This window comes from Bombina bombina, chromosome 5 (genome assembly GCF_027579735.1).
Source record: "Bombina bombina isolate aBomBom1 chromosome 5, aBomBom1.pri, whole genome shotgun sequence".
Lineage (NCBI taxonomy): Eukaryota > Metazoa > Chordata > Amphibia > Anura > Bombinatoridae > Bombina > Bombina bombina.
Window position 1 is genome coordinate 300,658,350 of NC_069503.1, and position 20,386 is coordinate 300,678,735.

At 33.8% G+C, this 20,386-nt stretch overlaps 1 protein-coding gene across 3 annotated transcripts in view; it reads left to right on the forward strand.

Annotated features, from left to right (window-relative positions):
- The window catches only part of PPP1R9A (protein phosphatase 1 regulatory subunit 9A), a 558,902-nt gene that overhangs the window by 436,543 nt on the left and 101,973 nt on the right, over positions 1-20,386 (forward strand). For all 3 annotated transcript variants that reach the window (XM_053714066.1, XM_053714065.1, XM_053714067.1), the window contains exons 9-11: positions 1,344-1,573; positions 3,599-3,695; positions 3,791-3,962. In XM_053714066.1, the coding sequence (XP_053570041.1) occupies positions 1,344-1,573; positions 3,599-3,695; positions 3,791-3,962 (499 nt within the window). The remainder of the gene's footprint in view (positions 1-1,343; positions 1,574-3,598; positions 3,696-3,790; positions 3,963-20,386) is intronic.

The window sequence follows — 20,386 nt, forward strand, 5'->3', positions numbered from 1 at the left end:
AATGTATAACATTGTTGAAAACTGTTGTCATATAGTGCTGGAGACACGGGCACACTCCTGAACTTACATTCTTGCTTTTCAATAAAGGATAACAAGAAAATGAAGAAATTATCATTAAAAAAATGGAAAATTGTATGTTCTTTCTGAATCATGAAATAAAAACTTTGGGTTTAATGCCCCTTTAACAATAATAAAGTAGTTCATGAAAATGTCTTTTTTTAAAGGTGGTCAAGGGAACACTTATGGTGCATTGAAAACAATACAATACAAACTAACCCTGTTTTTTACCTAATTACAGATATTAAAAGTAAGCCAAGTTATCTATGAAAGACCTAAACACTTTATTTCCTGGGTTTATGGAAAATCCAAAATGAGTCTCTGCCCCCTTTTCTTACTAAACTTTGAGTCAGAAACTAATTTGAAGGTTGTATAATGTCATTCCAGTTGTCTTATGAAAAGCAGATTGAGTTCTATTATGTTTCCAAGAGGCATTTATGTTAAGTGAGAACTTTTGAACGTTGTTTCCATTACATTTGTGTAGTTTTTAAAGACTGTTACCTGATAAATAAAAAGGTGTTAAAAAAAGTTAGAAACTTGCCCAGACAAGTGCTAAATCTCTTACACCATGTGAATTGTTCATGTTATGTAAAAAATAAACTCTACTAGGTGATTAATAAACAGATAATACACTAAAACATCTTTAACAGCACTTGACCCCAATTGTGGGAGTTAAGCACATTATTTGTTGTCCCACTAATAAACTAATATTCTAATCCACTCACTTATATCCAGCCTTGATTACTTAATATTTGCTGGTCTCTCAGCTACTGCAGTCCATCATGAATCTCTATCAAACTCATCTTATTCACCATTCCTTATATGCTTTATCTCGCTTTATCTCCACACTGACTTCTCTTAGCCTCAAGAGTAAAAATATTGCCCTTATATCTGCCCTTCTCTGCAATTATTCTCCTGTTGTCCCTTAAACACTGGTCTGATCTTTTTTCTCCCACCTCCTCTCTCATTGTGCTCTTACATCTCCATTTACTTTGGTGGATCTTGTAATGTGTATCAACTTCTATTCCATCTTTAAAGTTACATTATCAACGTACAGTCTGTTAACTATCACTCATTGGGTAATATTAATATTGTATGAGCTGCTGGTGGAAGTCATTTGGGATAACCAATATATAGCAGGCATTTTAAAACCACATACTTACAATAAAATATGATACATAACATAATGCAGAAATAAACATGCAAATTATAATTATTTGACTTTTGATTTTAAAATGTAATATAAACTTATGGCACCTAATAATTGCTTTCTGCTCTCGAATCAGCTGCTGACAGCAGAGAATGAGAAAGTGAGGTGGGAGCGTGAGAAGACACAGCTTCAGCAAAACATTGAAGAGAACAAAGATAGGATGATGAAGTTGGAAAGCTATTGGATCGAAGCTCAGACCCTGTGCCATACTGTGAATGAGCATCTGAAAGAGACACAAAGTCAGTATCAGGCTCTGGAGAAAAAATACAACAAGGCAAAGAAGTTAATCAAAGACTTCCAACAAAAGTAAGTGAATATACTTAGGGGTGAATTTCTGAAGCTAAATTTGCAGCTTTTTAGGCTACACAGAGCAGCAACATATTGCAGAAGCAGAAACTGCTTCTTTTGCCGCTCTGCCGCCTCAGAGGTAGCAAGATCATTCACCCGATACTCGCTCGTTCAGGTGATTGACATGCCCTGCTCTTGCACAATTGGTTGGGCCTGGAGCAAGAAACCTCTTGTGCAATGTTCAATTTTGCTGCATAAATAATAGAAGATTCAGAATATAGGAAAGATAAAGGCATCTACATCATTATAAACAACATATTGTTGGTTATTGTTAACTTTAACAGTAGAAATGTGAGAATTATGTTCCATTTAAAAATGCATATTACATTATAAACCTAATTATATTTAAAAATACATTTTGTGCTTTTTATCTGATGTAGAATCTACCCTATCAGGATTATGCCATTAGAAATTATGCCCCCCCCCCCCCCCCCCCTTTTGACCTGTGCAATTTTTTGTTGTCAAACTTGAAAATGTTGTAACGGTAGTAACGCATATACACAAACACAAAAACATACACTCACACAGACAACCACAGAAACACATACACTTTACACAAGCACAGTAACATACACATAAACACACACAGCTACAGACTTACACAGACAACCACAGAAACACATACACTATACACAAACACAGAAACATACACAGAAATACACACAGCCACACACTCACACAGACAACCACAGAAACACACACACTATACACAAACACAGAAAAATTCACAAAAATACACGCAGCCATACACTAACACAGACAGCCACAGAACCACATACACTATACACAAAAAATTACACACAGCCACACACTCACACAGACAACCACAGAGACACACACACACTATACACAAACACAGAAACATACACAGAAATACACACAACCACACATTTACACAGACAACCACAGAACCACATACAATATATACAAACACAGAAATACACACAGCCACACAATCCCACAGACAACCACAGAACCACATACAATATACACAAACACAGAAATACACACAGCCACACACTCACACAGGCAACCACATAAACACGCACACTATACATATACACAGAAATACACACAGCCACACACTCACACAGACAGTCATAGAACCACGTACACTACACATAAACACAGAGATACACACAGCTACAGACTCACACAGACAACCACAGAAACACATACACTATACACAAACACAGAAACATACACCGAAATACACATAGCCACACACTCTCACAGACAACCACAGAAACACATACACTATATGCAATAATGCAAACACTGATTCATACACAAAAATATACAAAGCTACACACTCACACAGACAACCAAAGAAACACATACACTAATACATCTACACACACTCAGACAACCATGGAAACACTCTCACACACTCACACAGACCCCCACAGCAACACTCATACATACACCCACAAAAAACACATATGGACACAGACACTTAGCTCTTCTTTAACTGACCTGTAGAGGTAGAGTATATTTTTTTCAAAAAAGGGCAAATTTCAAGATAAAATATGGAGCTCTGATTATCTTTTTGTCAAGGAAGATGCCAACTATATGGCAACAGCAGTATGCAGTGGCTTGAAGGAAGGCCCCAGAACTTCCTAAACACTAATTTAAAGGTTGAATTGTTGGTTAGTTGGTGACGTCAAGAAAAGTTTAATTAGTCTCAGTGCCTGTACAAAGATGGGAATATTCAGCAGTAAGGTCAAACTGGGGTATTAAGTGGTTTGTCCTTGGACTGCTACTGATTTCCAAAGCCATGCAAATTGTAAATATTGTTAAATTATTTATTTTATATGCAGATATTCAGTACCACAATGCCTAATTGGTTATATGTTATGCATGTATAAACAATACTTATTAAAATAATATTGTCAAAGCAACCTGTTAACTCTAACTTAATAGTCTTTAAAATATTGACCTTATTGTGTCTGAAACTACAACATATTTATTTACCTTTGTTAGGGAGCTTGACTTCATGAAACGCCAGGAAGCTGAAAAGAAAAAAATTGAAGACATGGAGAAAATTCATCTCGCTGAAGTTCAGAGTCTGCAGTCTCGCGTAAGTGCCACTTGGCACAACGTTTTTACAGCTCCTCTTGAAATATTCTTAGGATTCTCTATAAATTTATGGATCTTTTTCCTATTTTTTTCCAGATAAGGGAACTTGAAGCAGAAGTGTTTAGGCTCTTGAAGCAAAATGGAAGTCAAGTTAACAATAACAACAACATATTTGAAAGCAGGACATGTGTTGGAGAAGACTCAAGTGGCATTTCTGCGGAAAACACTGAGGAAATGCACGAAACCTGCTTGGATGACTTGAAGGAAGGTTTGTTAAAACATTGAAAATCCACTGTAAGCTGTTGAATTGAGAAAATTCACGCCTGAAAATATGCATAATGCATGTAATGAGCACTGTGGTAAAGCCAACAAAATCTAAAAGTATCTCTGAAATGAGAAAACATTGTTACAAACACTAATGTTATTGCCAGATACTTAAGAGTTTGGTAATTCCCAGGCTAACATTTCTGTATTTGTTATTTCTGTTACCAGGTGATTGAGGTGTCGAAAAAAACCATTTCATTTTAATACTAGCAGAACTGAAAGGGGTTTGTTTAATATATATGTTTTGTGTTTTTGTCTCCTATTGTAAAACTAATAAATATAAATATAAACAACGAATGCAGGGTTTGAACACTAAAAGTGTGATTGATTTTGGCAAAACTGTAATGCAAACAAATCTTCGAAGCAGAATTTGAGTAAATAATTTTAAATAACATTACGCAAATGAGCTTCAGTCAAAATTGTACATATTACAGCTGCCATGTTTATGCATACTTTACGCTAAATTGTTTTGTGTATTATGTGATCATCTGTAAATAACATTATGGCTGCTAAATTATTTGTTATAGTTCTCATGACTGTCACTGGTTCATAATGTGAAAATGCACTTGACCCTTTGGCAACTAATTTATTGTATTCTCATATTAATAGTGTTGTAGACTTATTCTGTGAAGATAATCACAAGACAAGAGCGCCCCCTAGTGTGATAAGGTTATGACAATGTTGGATAAGAAAATACAAGTGAATACTCACAAGTAAAGCAGCACCCAATTGTGCTGAGTAAGGCAGACTGGGAACTTGCAGTGTCCAAGCTCACTGGCCCAACGTGAATACCGGTATCTAAGATGTTCTCAATGGGGGAAATAAGCTCAGACTCTCAAATAAAGACGTAGATATCCAAATTTAATAAAATACATATAAAAACAGAGGTCAAAATAATGACCCTGGTATTTAAAAACAGAAAGCAACTCGTTTCTCAGATCTCTGTCTGTTTCCTCAGACAAACACAATTATTTTAAATATCTTGATCATTATTATCTTCAAACGAAAGGTACCGCCATGGGGACCAGGTTCATACCCAGCTTTGCGAATTTGGTGATGGGAAGATTTGAGGATATCTATATCTATAACCAAAGCTGGAGGGAGAACCTGGTCTTCTATGGAAGGTACATTGATGACTTGATCATCATATGGAATGGGTCCATCAATTCAGCCATATACTTTGTGCCTAAACTTAATGAAAACATCTTTGGTCTCTCCTTTACCCACAATATACACCCAGACAAAATAGACTATCTAGATATAGTTTTGACATGGGATGTAACAAATTTGGTTCAATCTAAGACCTTCTTTAAGTCAGTGGATAGTAACAACTTTCTAGACTATCAAAGTAACCACATGGAAAGTTGGAAAAGGAACATTCCTTATAGCCAGTTTAGGCGTATCAAACGCAACTGTTCTTTATTAAAAACTTATGACGAACAGTCTATTATTCTTAAAAACAGATTTATAGAAAAGGGCTATCCACAAGAACTTATAGAATAAAGTTATTTGAGAGCAAGAGAATTGGAGAGGGAGACAATTCTCAATCCCCTCTCAATAAGCCCTCTGAATATTAATACCCATAAGAAGAATATGATGTCATTCATTACAAATTATAACTCCAACCATAGAGTCACATCCAATACCTCTGGTTATTCATACCAATTAAAAGATAGGCTAGATTGTAGCTCAAATTATGTAATATATTTACTAACTTTTTCCTGTGGGGTTCAATACTTAGGAAGAACAATTAGGAAAGTAAGAAAAAAATGGGGGGGAACATTATAGGAATGTGACTAGGGGCAGCCTCAAACATAGTGTCTCCAGACACCATGTCAATTGTCATCAAGGTTTAAAGTATCAATTTTGTATCACCCCTCTGGAGAAGATACCTTTAAAACAGGGCTCCAATAAATTATATACCAGATTATGCCATAGATTATGCCATAGGGAAACCTATTGAATCTATAGATTTAACACCCTGTTCCCAGGAGGGTTAAATGAAAATATAGATATGGCTGCTTTTTAGATATCCTTTTGTTTAATTACCTGTTTTGATGTACACATTGTTATGTACCTCTCATGTATCCGGTTGACACATATGCATCACTAATTAATTATTCGTTTATATCACTGACCACCACACAATTAGACTTATAACCCTCATTGGGTTTTTTTATCTCTCATTCATTAGATTTATCATTTATATTTTTACACCATTAGGGATATGTATCCATTATTACTTACTTTTTCTCCTACTCATCAGAGTTAGCACAAATATTTATTAATATTATTACTATCATTATTATCTACATTATTACTATACCCTATTTATCTAGAGATAATTATATTTTTTTCTCTATAGATCATATTCACATAGTTTCCATTGTATACACTTTTAGGAGATATTAGGATGTTATTAGAATTAGCCACATAAGTACCATATTTACACTTACATCTATATAGCACTAACAAGATAGATGTTATATATAGCACTGATATATTTAATTTTAGTTTATCATAATTAGCCACATAAGTACCATATTATATGGGAAAGTAAGACCGAACACATATATATACCATCTCATTACACTTACATAGTTTATCATCTAGTCTATCCACAGTTTTTTATCCCTGTGCTAAAATAGGACCCTTAAATCTGTACATATAGCAACTGTGGTATTAAATATATTACTAACGATATCATCTTTTAGCCATTTATTTATATTAAGATATATGATCCTATTCATAATAGGCATAGCTTCCTTATAAATAGTCGCTTTTGAGTGAGAGGTAATGGAAGCAATCGCTCAGATATAGAATATAATACCAGCCTAATAGCTGGATACTTCCATTAATAAACCACAGACTGATGTTAATTCATTATGTCAAATAATTATGAGATGAAGTTTGTAATAGTCCCCTGGGTCATGTATTTTCATACCAGTTTATAGAGATAGGGAGTTTGCATTTGAATAATCGCATAAATAATTATAGTCCAACCAACGCTGACACTTGATATTGACAGTGTCTGATTGGACGCTAAAAATAATCCCGTATAATTTACGGCCATCAAACATAAGAGGGAAACTTTTATTATAATTGAAGATTGCGTATGACACACTACTTATCATGATTGGACTAAAGAAGCACCCGATATAATATATAGATTAGCCTTGATGATGCATACATAGGTTCTCCATACAAAAGATTTGTGTTCATTCTTCCGACAAATCAGTTTTTGGCCTCTTCTTTAGGACATACCCGATTGGCCAGGATTAGGGAAATGCATGTATAATGAGTCAAATGACGCGCCATATGACATATGCGGAAGCTAATTCATCCCAACTATAAGAGATTTTGTATTTATTTAAAGAGTATCGAGTGACTAATATAAGTCAGAAGAATAATGCCACACTGAGGTTGGGGTTGCATTTGTAAGTAATTAACATCTATATAATAATATAATGATTTATACGAAGATTAGTTCTTTCACTTTTTTGCAAATATGATGATGGCAACTATATATTACAAACATGATGATTAGTTATAGCACATATTTTGCAAATATGATAATGGCATCTATATATTTCACAGATGAGACACACTTTACCCTGAATTATAATAGCACTAATTGGAGATTGGGATCCGGTACACAACATAGGGATGTGGTGGTATATCCCAGCGCCAACTGAAACCTTTTGAGCCTGAGGCGGTGGTACCTAGCTCCCACCTATAACAATAGAACTATGAAAAATATGCCCAGGCGCCAACAATGAGGAGGCTAAGGTTATATATATGAGTAAACTCTGTCGTGTGCTACAAATATGTGGTAAAAGTGTTAAAACAATTTATTATAGATAAAACATATAGGAGACGATAAAATGCAATGTTTCATAAAAACACAATATTACATGTGCATGGATCCACGCTAATAAAATATATATGATTAAAATCTTGAGAGCATAAACACATAGGAGAAGTAATCTCGTTAGAGATAATATAACATGTGAATGTGGGTGATACAGATACAATTCAATGACAATAAAAAATACAATTCAATGACAATAAAAAATAATTCAATGACAATAAAAATATTTCAATTGGCAATGTTGAATAAAAGTGTAAAAATATAAAAATATAAAAGTATAAAGATAAAGTCTTGATAAAGGCCTAGGAAAAGGCCGAAACGCGTAGACCTGGTAAGCATTTTTTCAATAGGAGTACATATTTGAAATTGTTTTACACATTGTGTATTATTTCTATCCCACAGGTTTCTATTTTTGAATTTTAAAACACATTTTTTTACAACACTTTTTCTTCACCATCTTATTTTTATTTTTATTTTGATAAATCTGCTGAAACCATCGCACTCAGCATCATTTTTATATTATCCACTGGGGCAGGGACCCCCTGGCTCCATAAGGACATCACATAATAAGAGACAAGGACAACACTGTACACAGGGATTCCACTTTACATCCATTTCCACCTTTTTTTCACATATTTTATTTTTATTTTCTCTCAGTTCCTCAGTGAACTAAAGATTGACATATTTTTCACTTATTTTGTCATATATTTTTTCTTCCTTTGCATTTTCAACACAGGATTTACACTGATTCTTTTCATTTTTGGAACATTTCACACTGGAACACTGTCACACTCCTTTTTTTTTGGACATTGGATCACCGTCACATTTTTATACTTTTATATTTTTATATTTTTACACTTTTATTCAACATTGCCAATTGAAATATTTTTATTGTCATTGAATTATTTTTTATTGTCATTGAATTGTATTTTTTATTGTCATTGAATTGTATCTGTATCACCCACATTCACATGTTATATTATCTCTAACGAGATTACTTCTCCTATGTGTTTATGCTCTCAAGATTTTAATCATATATATTTTATTAGCGTGGATCCATGCACATGTAATATTGTGTTTTTATGAAACATTGCATTTTATCGTCTCCTATATGTTTTATCTATAATAAATTGTTTTAACACTTTTACCACATATTTGTAGCACACGACAGAGTTTACTCATATATATAACCTTAGCCTCCTCATTGTTGGCGCCTGGGCATATTTTTCATAATCCGGTACACAACAGTAAGAGATCAGGGGTTATTTTTCATCACAATAAAATAGGAGACACTAACGGTAACATGATATTTACATCAGGGTATTTATTATTGCTACACAATGTGGAAATGATATGTGCCTATTAATAACTGTTATCCATAATATGAAATATAGTTAGGAGTACATAACTCCATTGTAACAAAGTAGTGCTAATCAGATGAATTGTGTTTACACACACCTGAGAGGAGGTGTGTTTTTTAGATGATCAGTGATTGGTTACTTGTTGTATATAAGCCAGTACTCTCATTTAGTTAACATGACAGAGATCTGAGAAATGCATTGCTTTCTGTTTTTAAATACCAGGGTCATTATTTTGACCTCTGTTTTTATATGTATTTTATTAAATTTGTATATCTACGTCTTTATTTGAGAGTCTGAGATTATTTCCCCCATTGAGAACACCCAGGATACCGGTATTCACGTTGGGCCAGTGAGCTTCGACACTGCAAAATCCCAGTCTGCCTTACTCAATTGGGTGCTGCTTTACTTGTGAGTATTCACTTGCATTTTCTTATCCAACATTGTCATAACCTTATCACATTAGGGGGCGCTCTTGTCTTGTGATTATCTTCACAGAATAAGTTAATAGTGTTGTATATGAATCTACAATCCCATATATTCTGTTACAAAATATAAAATTATAGGTCAGGAAAGCAAAAACCTTAATTGAATGTATGAATGTTTTAGCAACCTTTTTACTTCAACTTGCCATAATGATGAAAGACACCTTGTAACCACATTTTCTTGCACACCTTCTGCTTGTTTAGATAAGCAAGAAAAAAAGAAAAAAACAGTGATTGAGATACATATTAATGTAACAGCAGCAATAACAGTAACATTCTGTGAAATTGATTGTATCCAGGAACCAATCAGACATCATTACATTTAATTAATAGGGAAAGAGGAAAGAAACACTATTTGGTACACTAAAATACTATCAGGGTATACATACAACTACCCTGATAGTATTTGAGTGTACCAAAAAGTGTTTATTTCCTCTTTCCCTATTACTTTGTACAAATGTTGGCACTTGGCACTGCCCTCCATAGGAATATATAGTTTCACCTTAGGAGGGATTGGGTAGTGAGTATTTTACCACTCCTTGTCCTGATTACTATCAGGATTCTTTCTTGCACATCATTACCTTTAACCCAAGTTTTTCAACATAGAGCATCTGATATCAGATGTGTGATGTGCAACCTCAGAGTCAGTTTTATGGCACCTAAATGTATTAATAACTTTCATAAGGAATTATCTCATTGTACCCAGGAGCAGATATGCTCTACATATGCATCTTTTAATCTATTGTGATTAAGAGAGAGGTTTTCTTTGGCTTTTGTTTGTTTTTGTTTTTTAAGTTAGGGGTACAGGAACCAGCTAGTATTTCTGTCAGGCAATTAAAAGAGCAGGAGTTAGGTGTTAGAAATGAATATTAGTTATATAAGAATTAAGCAATTTTATGCCTTTAAATGATATTTGTTATGTTTCAGCAAAAAACATGATTTTGCAAATAGTATGGGCTTGGTTGCTCCCCTGTATTGAAAACAAAACACAATATACAAACAACCCATTTCCTTATTGGTCAGACACATCAAAGCTACTTTATCAAGTTTTAAATTGAGAATTTTGCATAAATGGGAGTTTATAAAACCATAGATCTTAGATCATATATTTTTCTTGCAAAAAAATGTCTACAGTGTTAAAACTTGCACTACCAGATGCTGAACAGAAAGTTAAAGGGATACTAAACCCATATTTTTTTCTTTAATGATTCAGATAGAACATGTAATTTTAAGCAACTTTTTAAGTTGCTCCTATTATAAATTTTTCTTCATCCTCTTTCTATCTTTATTTGAAAAGCAGGAATGTAATGCTTAGGAGCCGGCCCATATTTGGTCCAGTACCCTGGATAGCGCTTGCTTTTTGGTGGCTACATTTAGCCACCAATCAGCAAGTGTTACCCAGGTTCTGCAGCAAGAGAACAAAGAAAAATTGGTAATAGGAGTAAAATAAAAATTTGCTTAAAATTGCATGATCTATCTGAATCATTAAAGAAAAAAATGTGGGTTTAGTGTCCCTTTAAGGAATCTCGTTTCTTTAAAATAAGGTATATATTAGTTTGCAATTTTATTAACACTTAATAACTCTAGGGTGTACATTATTGTGCTCTGAAATTAATACAAATATACCTATTGTTTAATGGAGTTGGTTGTAGTTGGTAATACCTTTTGGAAAGCCAAGGTGAGGTACAGGAGACAATTATGCATTTAGGTGTAAAGTTTGAATAGTTTCACATCTCAACATCAGCATAGTGTCCAATGTGTCCTTTCAAATTAATGATAATCCCTACACTGAACACAAAGAATTCCTTACTTTTTTACATTTTTAAGATATATATAACAATATAAAGAGAGAAACTTATCAGGTAAAATTTGCTTCTGAAAAACAGATGATAAGCAGTTGGGGCATCTTTTTGCCATTGTTTTAGAGAAGTTTTTAAAAAAATATATGTTAGGAAATCTCTGTACCTCATCTAATTCAACTAACTATGGCCCAGATTACAAGTGGCAAGCTCATTTATTTTCGCACTTGAGCAATAACTGCGCTTAAGTTAAAAAATTATCGCTGCCTGGTTAGCGCTGGTATCACAAGTTGAAAGTAAAAAGTTAGCGAGCGAGTAAAAGACTCAGCTGTGCTTTCTCCAGGACTTTAGATATTGTGATCGCACTAACTCGCTCTCCCCATAGATGTCTATGGAGCGCGCTACTAAAAGCATTTTTAGTTATCGCTTGCGTGCCAATCGAACACTACACTAGATCAACTGCGCTTAAGCAGAAGGTGCATTGGGAATACTTCACATTCCTATGTTCTTTAATATAATAAAATGTTATTTTTAGTTATATATATATATCATTTGTAAAATATACATATAACTATATATCTATATGAATATATACATAGATCTATAGATATATATTGCATACACACACACACACACATATATATATATGTATATATATATATTATAAAAAATAAAAAGAACACTATTTTCTGAGTGAAGAAAATAAAATTTTTAAATATTTATATTAAAAAACACAAACATTATTTAATAAAAATGGTAATGGTAAAAATGGTAATAAAAGGTATTTGACTGGAATGGCCTCACTTGCAAACACACAAATACACATGTATAAACATATATAAACATGTACATATATATATATATATATATATATATATATATATATATATATACTGTATATATAAATATATATACAATATACACACATGCACATATTTAGACCTATATAGGGAGCCCTTTCCAGTCAAACACTTTGTAATATACCATATATCTTTTTATCAGTATCAAATTATAAAAATATTATAAAATGTGTGAATATATATAAGAGTACTAGTGTATTCTAATATTTTTTTGATGTTTAGTGAATTTTTTTTTTTAGACTTTAAACTTTACTTTAGGTCTTAAGTTGTTCAAAATATTATAGCATAATTTCGATTTGTGCTTGAGTGCAACCTATAACTTTTAACTTGCAATATCAGCTCTATTTAGCGCAATCTCCATATCCATTGAAAGTATAGATTGTGCTAGAGGGATGTCAGCAACGCTAACCCTTCTCTGGTAAATGTGATTTATGTGATTTACCATGGACTTGAAATATCAAGTAGCGCGCTAATGTTAGCCTGGTCAAGTGATACTGCTTATCACATCCTGCGTTATCATTGCACCACTTGTAATCTATCCCTATACGGGCTAAAGCAATTGTTAATGCCTGTGCGCTAAGACATGGTTACATTTATTTATATATATATATATATATATATATATATATATATATATATATATATATATATATATATATATATATATATATATATATATATAAATACAGATAACAGAATATAATTTGCCTTTAAAACTAAATGCTTACCTAAATTATTTTCTTATCATTTATAGTTCAATTATAAATGAAGAATTAATGTTCAGGATCTTTTATAAGAATATGCTAATTTTGCGCAAGCATTTTGCTCTTGTGGACATTCTTTTGCATCACCAAAATTATTTTTTTATTTGTAGAACTAAGAGAGATGAGTGAACTTTGGTGAAGCGACTGCATACAAGAGAGATACTGGTGAAGCTAAACAGACTAGAGAGACCCCTAAGAGTGTCTTATTCTGTGACAATTTCAGCTATGAGTATATACTCATTACTGCCTATTATAGATCTCAATATATCTAGTATTATCTTAATTTTGCTCCACAAAATGATCACAACATTTGTTGTATTTATATGATTATGACAAAATGTAATTCCGTATTAAATATAACTATTTAGTAGTACGATTTTGTATCGGCAATGGGCAGTATATTATTCTTTTTGAGAATAATAAACGTTTTTTGAGCTTGGCCTTTTTTGATTGCCATGATGATTCTGATACCTATATTCATTGAGTCAGTGAAGAGTGCTAAGTTGTGTTTACAGCCATCTAGTAATCTTACCTTTACTGTGTTTGCTCTATATTTTGTATTGATCACTAACTATTCTGCATCAGAGTACCTTTATAACAATATGACTGAATTCAATCAAGCTAAATCCTTTGTGCTCTTGGAATTGAGTTACGTGTGCCATATTTTTGTTTAAACATTATAACAGGCAGTTCTAGTAATTCAGGTGTAGAAAACTGATGAACAGATAAAATGAGTACAAGAAAATATAAAATAAAATCTTGACTACGTTTGTACATAATATGAATATCACTTGAGTTAAATAAAATGTAATAATAAAAATGTCCAGCACTGAGGATTTAATAGCTCAATAACACTAATCTGTCTAAACACAAGATTTGTCATGCATTATTCAAATGGTTTGCAGTTTAGTGTATTAATAATTGTGGCATATTTCATATGACCTTCTTTTGAAATGATTATTTCCTGAGATGACAGACAGTTGAAAATACAGTTTGCAATAAAGATATTAAAAAAATTGATTGTTTTTATGGCTCTTTGATTCCATATTGAATCAATCAGTCACGCCCATTCCAGAATGTATATGAAAGAAGCATGAGTGGCTCCATTTTCATTAATTATGCTCCAGTCATTAAACAGATTCTATGCATTGTACATATCACTTGAGAAATTTTTAAGCTACCATTTTTACCATCAACATATTTATTTTATCTTTTTATTCACCTTTTTTAGTTTTACTAAACTTTATTTATGAACAGTAAAATAATGTGATGGATCAATTTGATCTGAGCAGTTATCTAAAAAATCTTTTTCCAAAGGGTATGAAAAAAGGACCAGAGAAATAATGTCATATCGTGTTACTTGAAAAATGCAAGTTTATAGCTAACAGAGTGCTGGACTTTTGTTACTGTCTCAAACTAAAAATTGAGTTGTGAAAGTTGAGGGTTAAGTGTAAGAGCAAAAAAAAAAAAAATCTCTTGCCACAGTGTTTAGTGTATAGTGAAAGAATATGTATGTAAGGGACTTGGGTAAAAAAGAAAACATTTAGAGAGAATGTTTGGTTTACAGAGAGGCAACCCAAACGTTCACCTAGATCATTTATCAAAATCTGATCCAGCAAGTGTATGAATTAGCTAAATAAGACAAGCTAAAAAATTGTTGAATAAATGCTCATCAATTGTGGATATTTGGTATTAATATAAAAACTCAAGTTTATTTTTGAGTATGTTTGGCACCACAAGAGCTCAGAAATAAAGAGTTACAAGCATATTGTGGTTTAAGGACAATATGTATTCAATACTGCACAGTGTGCCACTAATATCCATCCTTCCTTGATTTCTGTGAATTCATGCCTAAAGAAAGATTCCATGACCTGTATTGTTATACATATATGTATGTGTGTGTATATATATGTATATATATATATGTATATATATATATATATATATATATATATATATATATATATATATATATATATATATATATATATATATATATATATATATAATCACTGTGCAAAAGTTCTAGGCAGGTGTTAAAAATGCTGTAAAGTAAGAATGCTTTAACAAATAGAAATGTTAATAGTTTATTTGTATCAATTAACAAAATGCAAAGTGAGTGAACAGAAGAAAAATCTAAATCAAATCAATATTTGGTATGACAACCCTTTGCCTTCAAAACAGCAGCATCTTTTCTAGGTACACTTGCACACAGTTTTTTAAGGAGAACTAACCCTAGTTAGTTGCCCAAGCATCTTGGAGAACTAACCACAGTTCTTTGGCTTTAGGCAGCCTCAGTTGCTTTTGTCTCTATGTATTCCCAGACAGACTCAATGATGTTGAGATCAGGGCTCTGTGGGTCCATACCATCACTTCCAGGACTCCTTGTCCTACTTTATGATGATAACTAACTTTGTATGTTGGGGGTGATTGCTAAGCTGCAGAATAAATTTGAGGCCAATCAGATGCTTTCCTGATGGTATTGCATGAAGGTTACGTACTTGCCTGTACTTTTCAGCATTGAGGAGACCATTAAACGGACATTAAAGACTAAATAATGCTAGATAGAATGATGCATTCAAAGAAAAGATTAGTCTGAGAATAACATACAGATGTATTTTTTTAAATGTCATTAGCTGTTTAAATATTGACAAAATAAGTGTCTTAAAAAAAATGTAACTTAGGTTAACTTCTCTGCTGTGGCTAATTAGGGACAGTTATAAATAGGTCACTAGAGTGTGCAGCCAATGGCTGTGTGGAGTTTGAAAGTGTTCTGCACTTTCATTTCTAACAGGAACTCAAAAGCTGAGTTGTTTTACAGGAAAAGGGGACAAAATAAATAATGAAAGTATATTGCAGAGTTTTATTTATATATATGATTTCTCATTTTATATTATCATCTCAAAGTGTATAATGTCCCTTTAATTCTAACCAAATACCCCACTCTATTTGCAGAAATGCAGCTCCAAACTTGCAGACTACCATTCTTCACTGCAGTCTGCAGACACTCATTGTTGTACTGCTACAGCCAAATATTTCAAATTTTGACTTATCTTTACAGAGCACCTGCTGTCATTTTTCTTCACCTCAGTTCCTGTGTTTTGGTGCATAGTTGAGTTGTTTGGCCTGGTTTTCATATCAGAGGTATGACTTTTTGGCCACAAGTCTTCCATAAAGTCCACTTCTGACCAGATTTCTTCAGACAGTAGATGGGTTTACTGGTTGCTGCCATTTCTGAGCTGATGGCACTGCTGGACATCTTCTGATTGTGAAGGGAAGTAAGCATGTGTCGTCTTTCATCTGCTACACTAAGTTAACTTGGCCGACCATTTCAGAGTTGCCCGTTTCTTTGTGTTTTTTCAGAAGAGCTTGGACACCACACCTGGAACCCCTTTCAGTCTTGGAATTTCGGCCTGTGAGCGACATGCTGATGCAGAATAACTACTGGGTGTCTTATTGCTGCGCTCAGTCTTACCATGGTGTATGACTTTTGACATCAAACTGTCTTATGCAAACTCACCTTATTAGCAAAGTTTGGCTGTTACTTACCCAGTTTTATTCCTCTTACACAGTGGTTTATGTTTCAGTTAATGATTGTGTTTCAACCTACATATAAATTAATGAGCATTAGCACCTGTTTGGTATAATTGTTTAATCATGCAATTGACTATATGTCTGCGAAATCCCTGACTTTTCACAAGTGTACCTAGAAGTATTGATGCTGTTTTGAAGGCAAAAGATAGTCACTCCAAGAGGCCTATTTATCAAAGGTCTTGCGGACCTGATCCAACAGTGTGGATCAGGTCCGCAAGACCTCGCTGAATGCGGAGAGCAATACGCTCTCCGCATTTAACATTGCACCAGCAGCTCACAAGAGCTGCTGGTGCAACGCCGCCCCCTGCTGACTTGCGGCCAATCGGCCACCAGCAGGGAGGTGTCAATCAAACCGATCGTACTCGATCGGGTTGAATTCCGGCGATTCCTATCCGTCTCATCAGAGCAGGCGGACAGGGTTATGGAGCAGCGGTCTTTAGACCGCTGCTTCATAACTGCTGTTTCTGGCGAGTCTTCAGACTCGCCAGAAACACGGGCCCACAAGCTCCGTTTGGAGCTTGATAAATGGGCCCTCAAATTTTGATTTGATTTAGATTTTTCTTCTGTTCACTCACTTTGCATTTTGTTAACTGATAAAAAACAACAACAGCTTTTAACATATATATTAGTGTGTCCATACTCTGTGGTGGAGAATCAATGATTCTGAGTTTCTGGCAGGACTCATTTTCCAGTGTATGTTACCTGGATATTTGATCCTTTAGTCATTGAGGTTCCTAGAACCTCCTTCTAAGCAACAGATTAAAAAAGGAAAGGGCAGAGTTAAAAGGGCTGGGGAAAGGGAAGAGATTATGGGAGTATGAAAAACTTTAATAATTTGTGGGATCAGATGTCCCAGTGGTTATATGTTTCCGTGTGAGTAAAAGAACTTCACAGGTGTGGAAATTATTCACTTCCAGTGTCTTCAAGCAAAATCAGGTAAGCTTCATTGTTGTAGTCTAACTTGAGTGTTAACCTAATTGTGAAGAGTCGGACAAGGAGAGGCCACAAAGACATGTTCATCTGATTATTTTATGTACAACCAAATTCTGTGTGTACAAGCACATCAATGTTTTGTTGCCTATGGAAAATCATTGACACTATCATACATTGATAATTTATTGCTAATATATTTCTTGAAACATAGAAAAAAGAAATGGCTACCTTTGGGTAAATATTAAATATGAATACAAGAAAAAGCTACTAAGTATAGAATAACTTTTTAATTTTAAAAATAAATATAAAAAATGTATACCAAGTTGATCCATACACTGTTATTCTAACAAAACCACTATACCTCACTGTTGTCACATGATCTTTGAGGTAAAATGGTTGAAGACATCTTAAAAAAGACTGCAATGGACTCTTGGACTGGCCTCATTATAAGTGAGCTTTACTCTGTTACTTACTGTACATTGTGGCATCAATATGTTTTGCCTTTTGGGCTTTATTCAGATGCTTGGTTCCTGTGACTGAAATATTAAGCCTCGTTTTCTATATGAGATATGTGGTTCTCGTAGGTATTAGCTAGATGATAGCTATATATAATGTTGTAAAACAAGAGGTGGGGAGGTAATAGAATGACAGCTTGCAGGGTGAGCAATATCAGGATATGGATGAGGGTGGTTGTTCCCTGCGAGCTGCTAGCTAGACAAATTATATATATATATATATATATATATATATATATATGGCCACTCTCAGTGTAAGAAAAGTCAGAAGTATTAAAAGAACCAGTGTGCCTATGAGAGCGTGTGGGTGGAAGTTATGTCTTCTCGCTTGAATAATCAGGGAACAAGAGCCGCTCTGAGTGGGGGGAGCGAAGCCTTCTGAGCTGACATAGAGTTGTAGTGAGAAGAGTGAGAGGAGGACTTGTGGCAAGGAGGTTCAGGTCTGTCTGTGGGGGAAAAGAGTAATGATAGAAGAGCTGCGTGAATAAGAGTAGAGAATGTTAGTGAAAGTTTACAGAAGGGTAGGCATATCTGAAGAAAGCTATTTGTGGAAAGGTAGGTGAGTAAAAGGATAGAAAATAGAGGGAGCCATTGAGGAATATGGGTGGAGACTATGGGGCATGGGGTGTTGGGTGAAACCCCCATGCTATTTAAGCTATATAAGCAAGGATTGGGGAAAATAGACATCAACATACGTGTTATAGCTTAAACCATGTAGGACATATATAGGGAGAGAAGCTTTCCAATAAAACAAGATAAAAGGGTTAGACATGGTTAGCTCACAGCATTCTAATTTACTTAGACATTATAACTGGAAGACTCTCTAGGCCAAGACATTATGATCAGGTTTGGATGTTAAAGCCTTAGCTGTTTCAGTATAATAATACAGTTGTATCTAAGTTTATATTAATACACAAAAGAATGTTATTTTCTTTTCTCTCACCTAACTAAACCCTGTCGATTGGGTATGAGCCCTATACTTAACGACAGGTGACTATATCAGTAAGCAGGAATCTACGGCAACAAGAAACAACATAAACCCTATAAAGACAAGAGATAATAAAACGTACTATTTCACTTGATATATATAGGACAGATAATTTTAAGGGCTGCAAATAAATACCTGCCATCCGATCAATAGTATGGTAAGATAATATCTGTTGTGATGATAAACATACAAGCTTGTTTACTTACCAATAAAATCATTTTAAATGTGTATCAGTTAATATTAAAACATGCTTTTACTCATAAATCTTCTAGGCTGGAAAAACTTCCCAATATGTGATTACAACTTGTCTGACCCTACATAGGTTTACTTGGGGATTAAATGAAAATTGTATAAAAATTGCCCCACAGCCAATGTTAATAAAGGTGGTCTTTATATGTTAAAGTAAATATTGTACAATCTGTATCATAAGGTAAATGAATAGTTAACATTATAGGCTGAATATTAAGTGTTAGAAATATAAGACACCAAGGTATTGTCTATATAACTGAAGGGAAATAGTCATATTTAATATAACACTATCCCTAGCTTTGTATATATATATATATATATATATATATATATATATATATATATATATATATATATATATATATATATATATAAAACTGAGTGTGTATGCACTCCCACTATCTTTGGTCATCTGCTGTAATTATGAAATGATAAGCAGAATTGGACTCCGGACAGCATGGTTAACAAAAATTCTTTATTTGTGCTGTGACGTTTCGGGACTAAGCACTGTCCCTTCCTCTGACAATGTACTAATGAAAAATACGGCCTTATATAGGCCCAAAAAACACTCCCACACACAATAGGCCAATCCCTGCCCAATACAATGCACACCCCCGACGTGTCAAAATCTAATTGGACAAAGTCTAATAGTGACATCATCAAGTGTTGAAACATACATAGTGCTAAGTAACTACCTACTTAATTAAAAACTTGTATTTTATTGTTAAAAAAGGCCTTTAGGGTCCTCTACCCCAGAGGGGCTAACATAATCGTTCCTGTGTAATCAGGGGTAGTATATAGAAAACACATAACGGCACAAATATCAGGCGACAGAGCACCCTATCACGCACTAGATCTTATTCCTCCAATCACTGATCGTCACATCATAGCCAACCATCAACACACAACACCCCCTCTGCATATATGCTGTACAAATCTGAATAAATCTAAA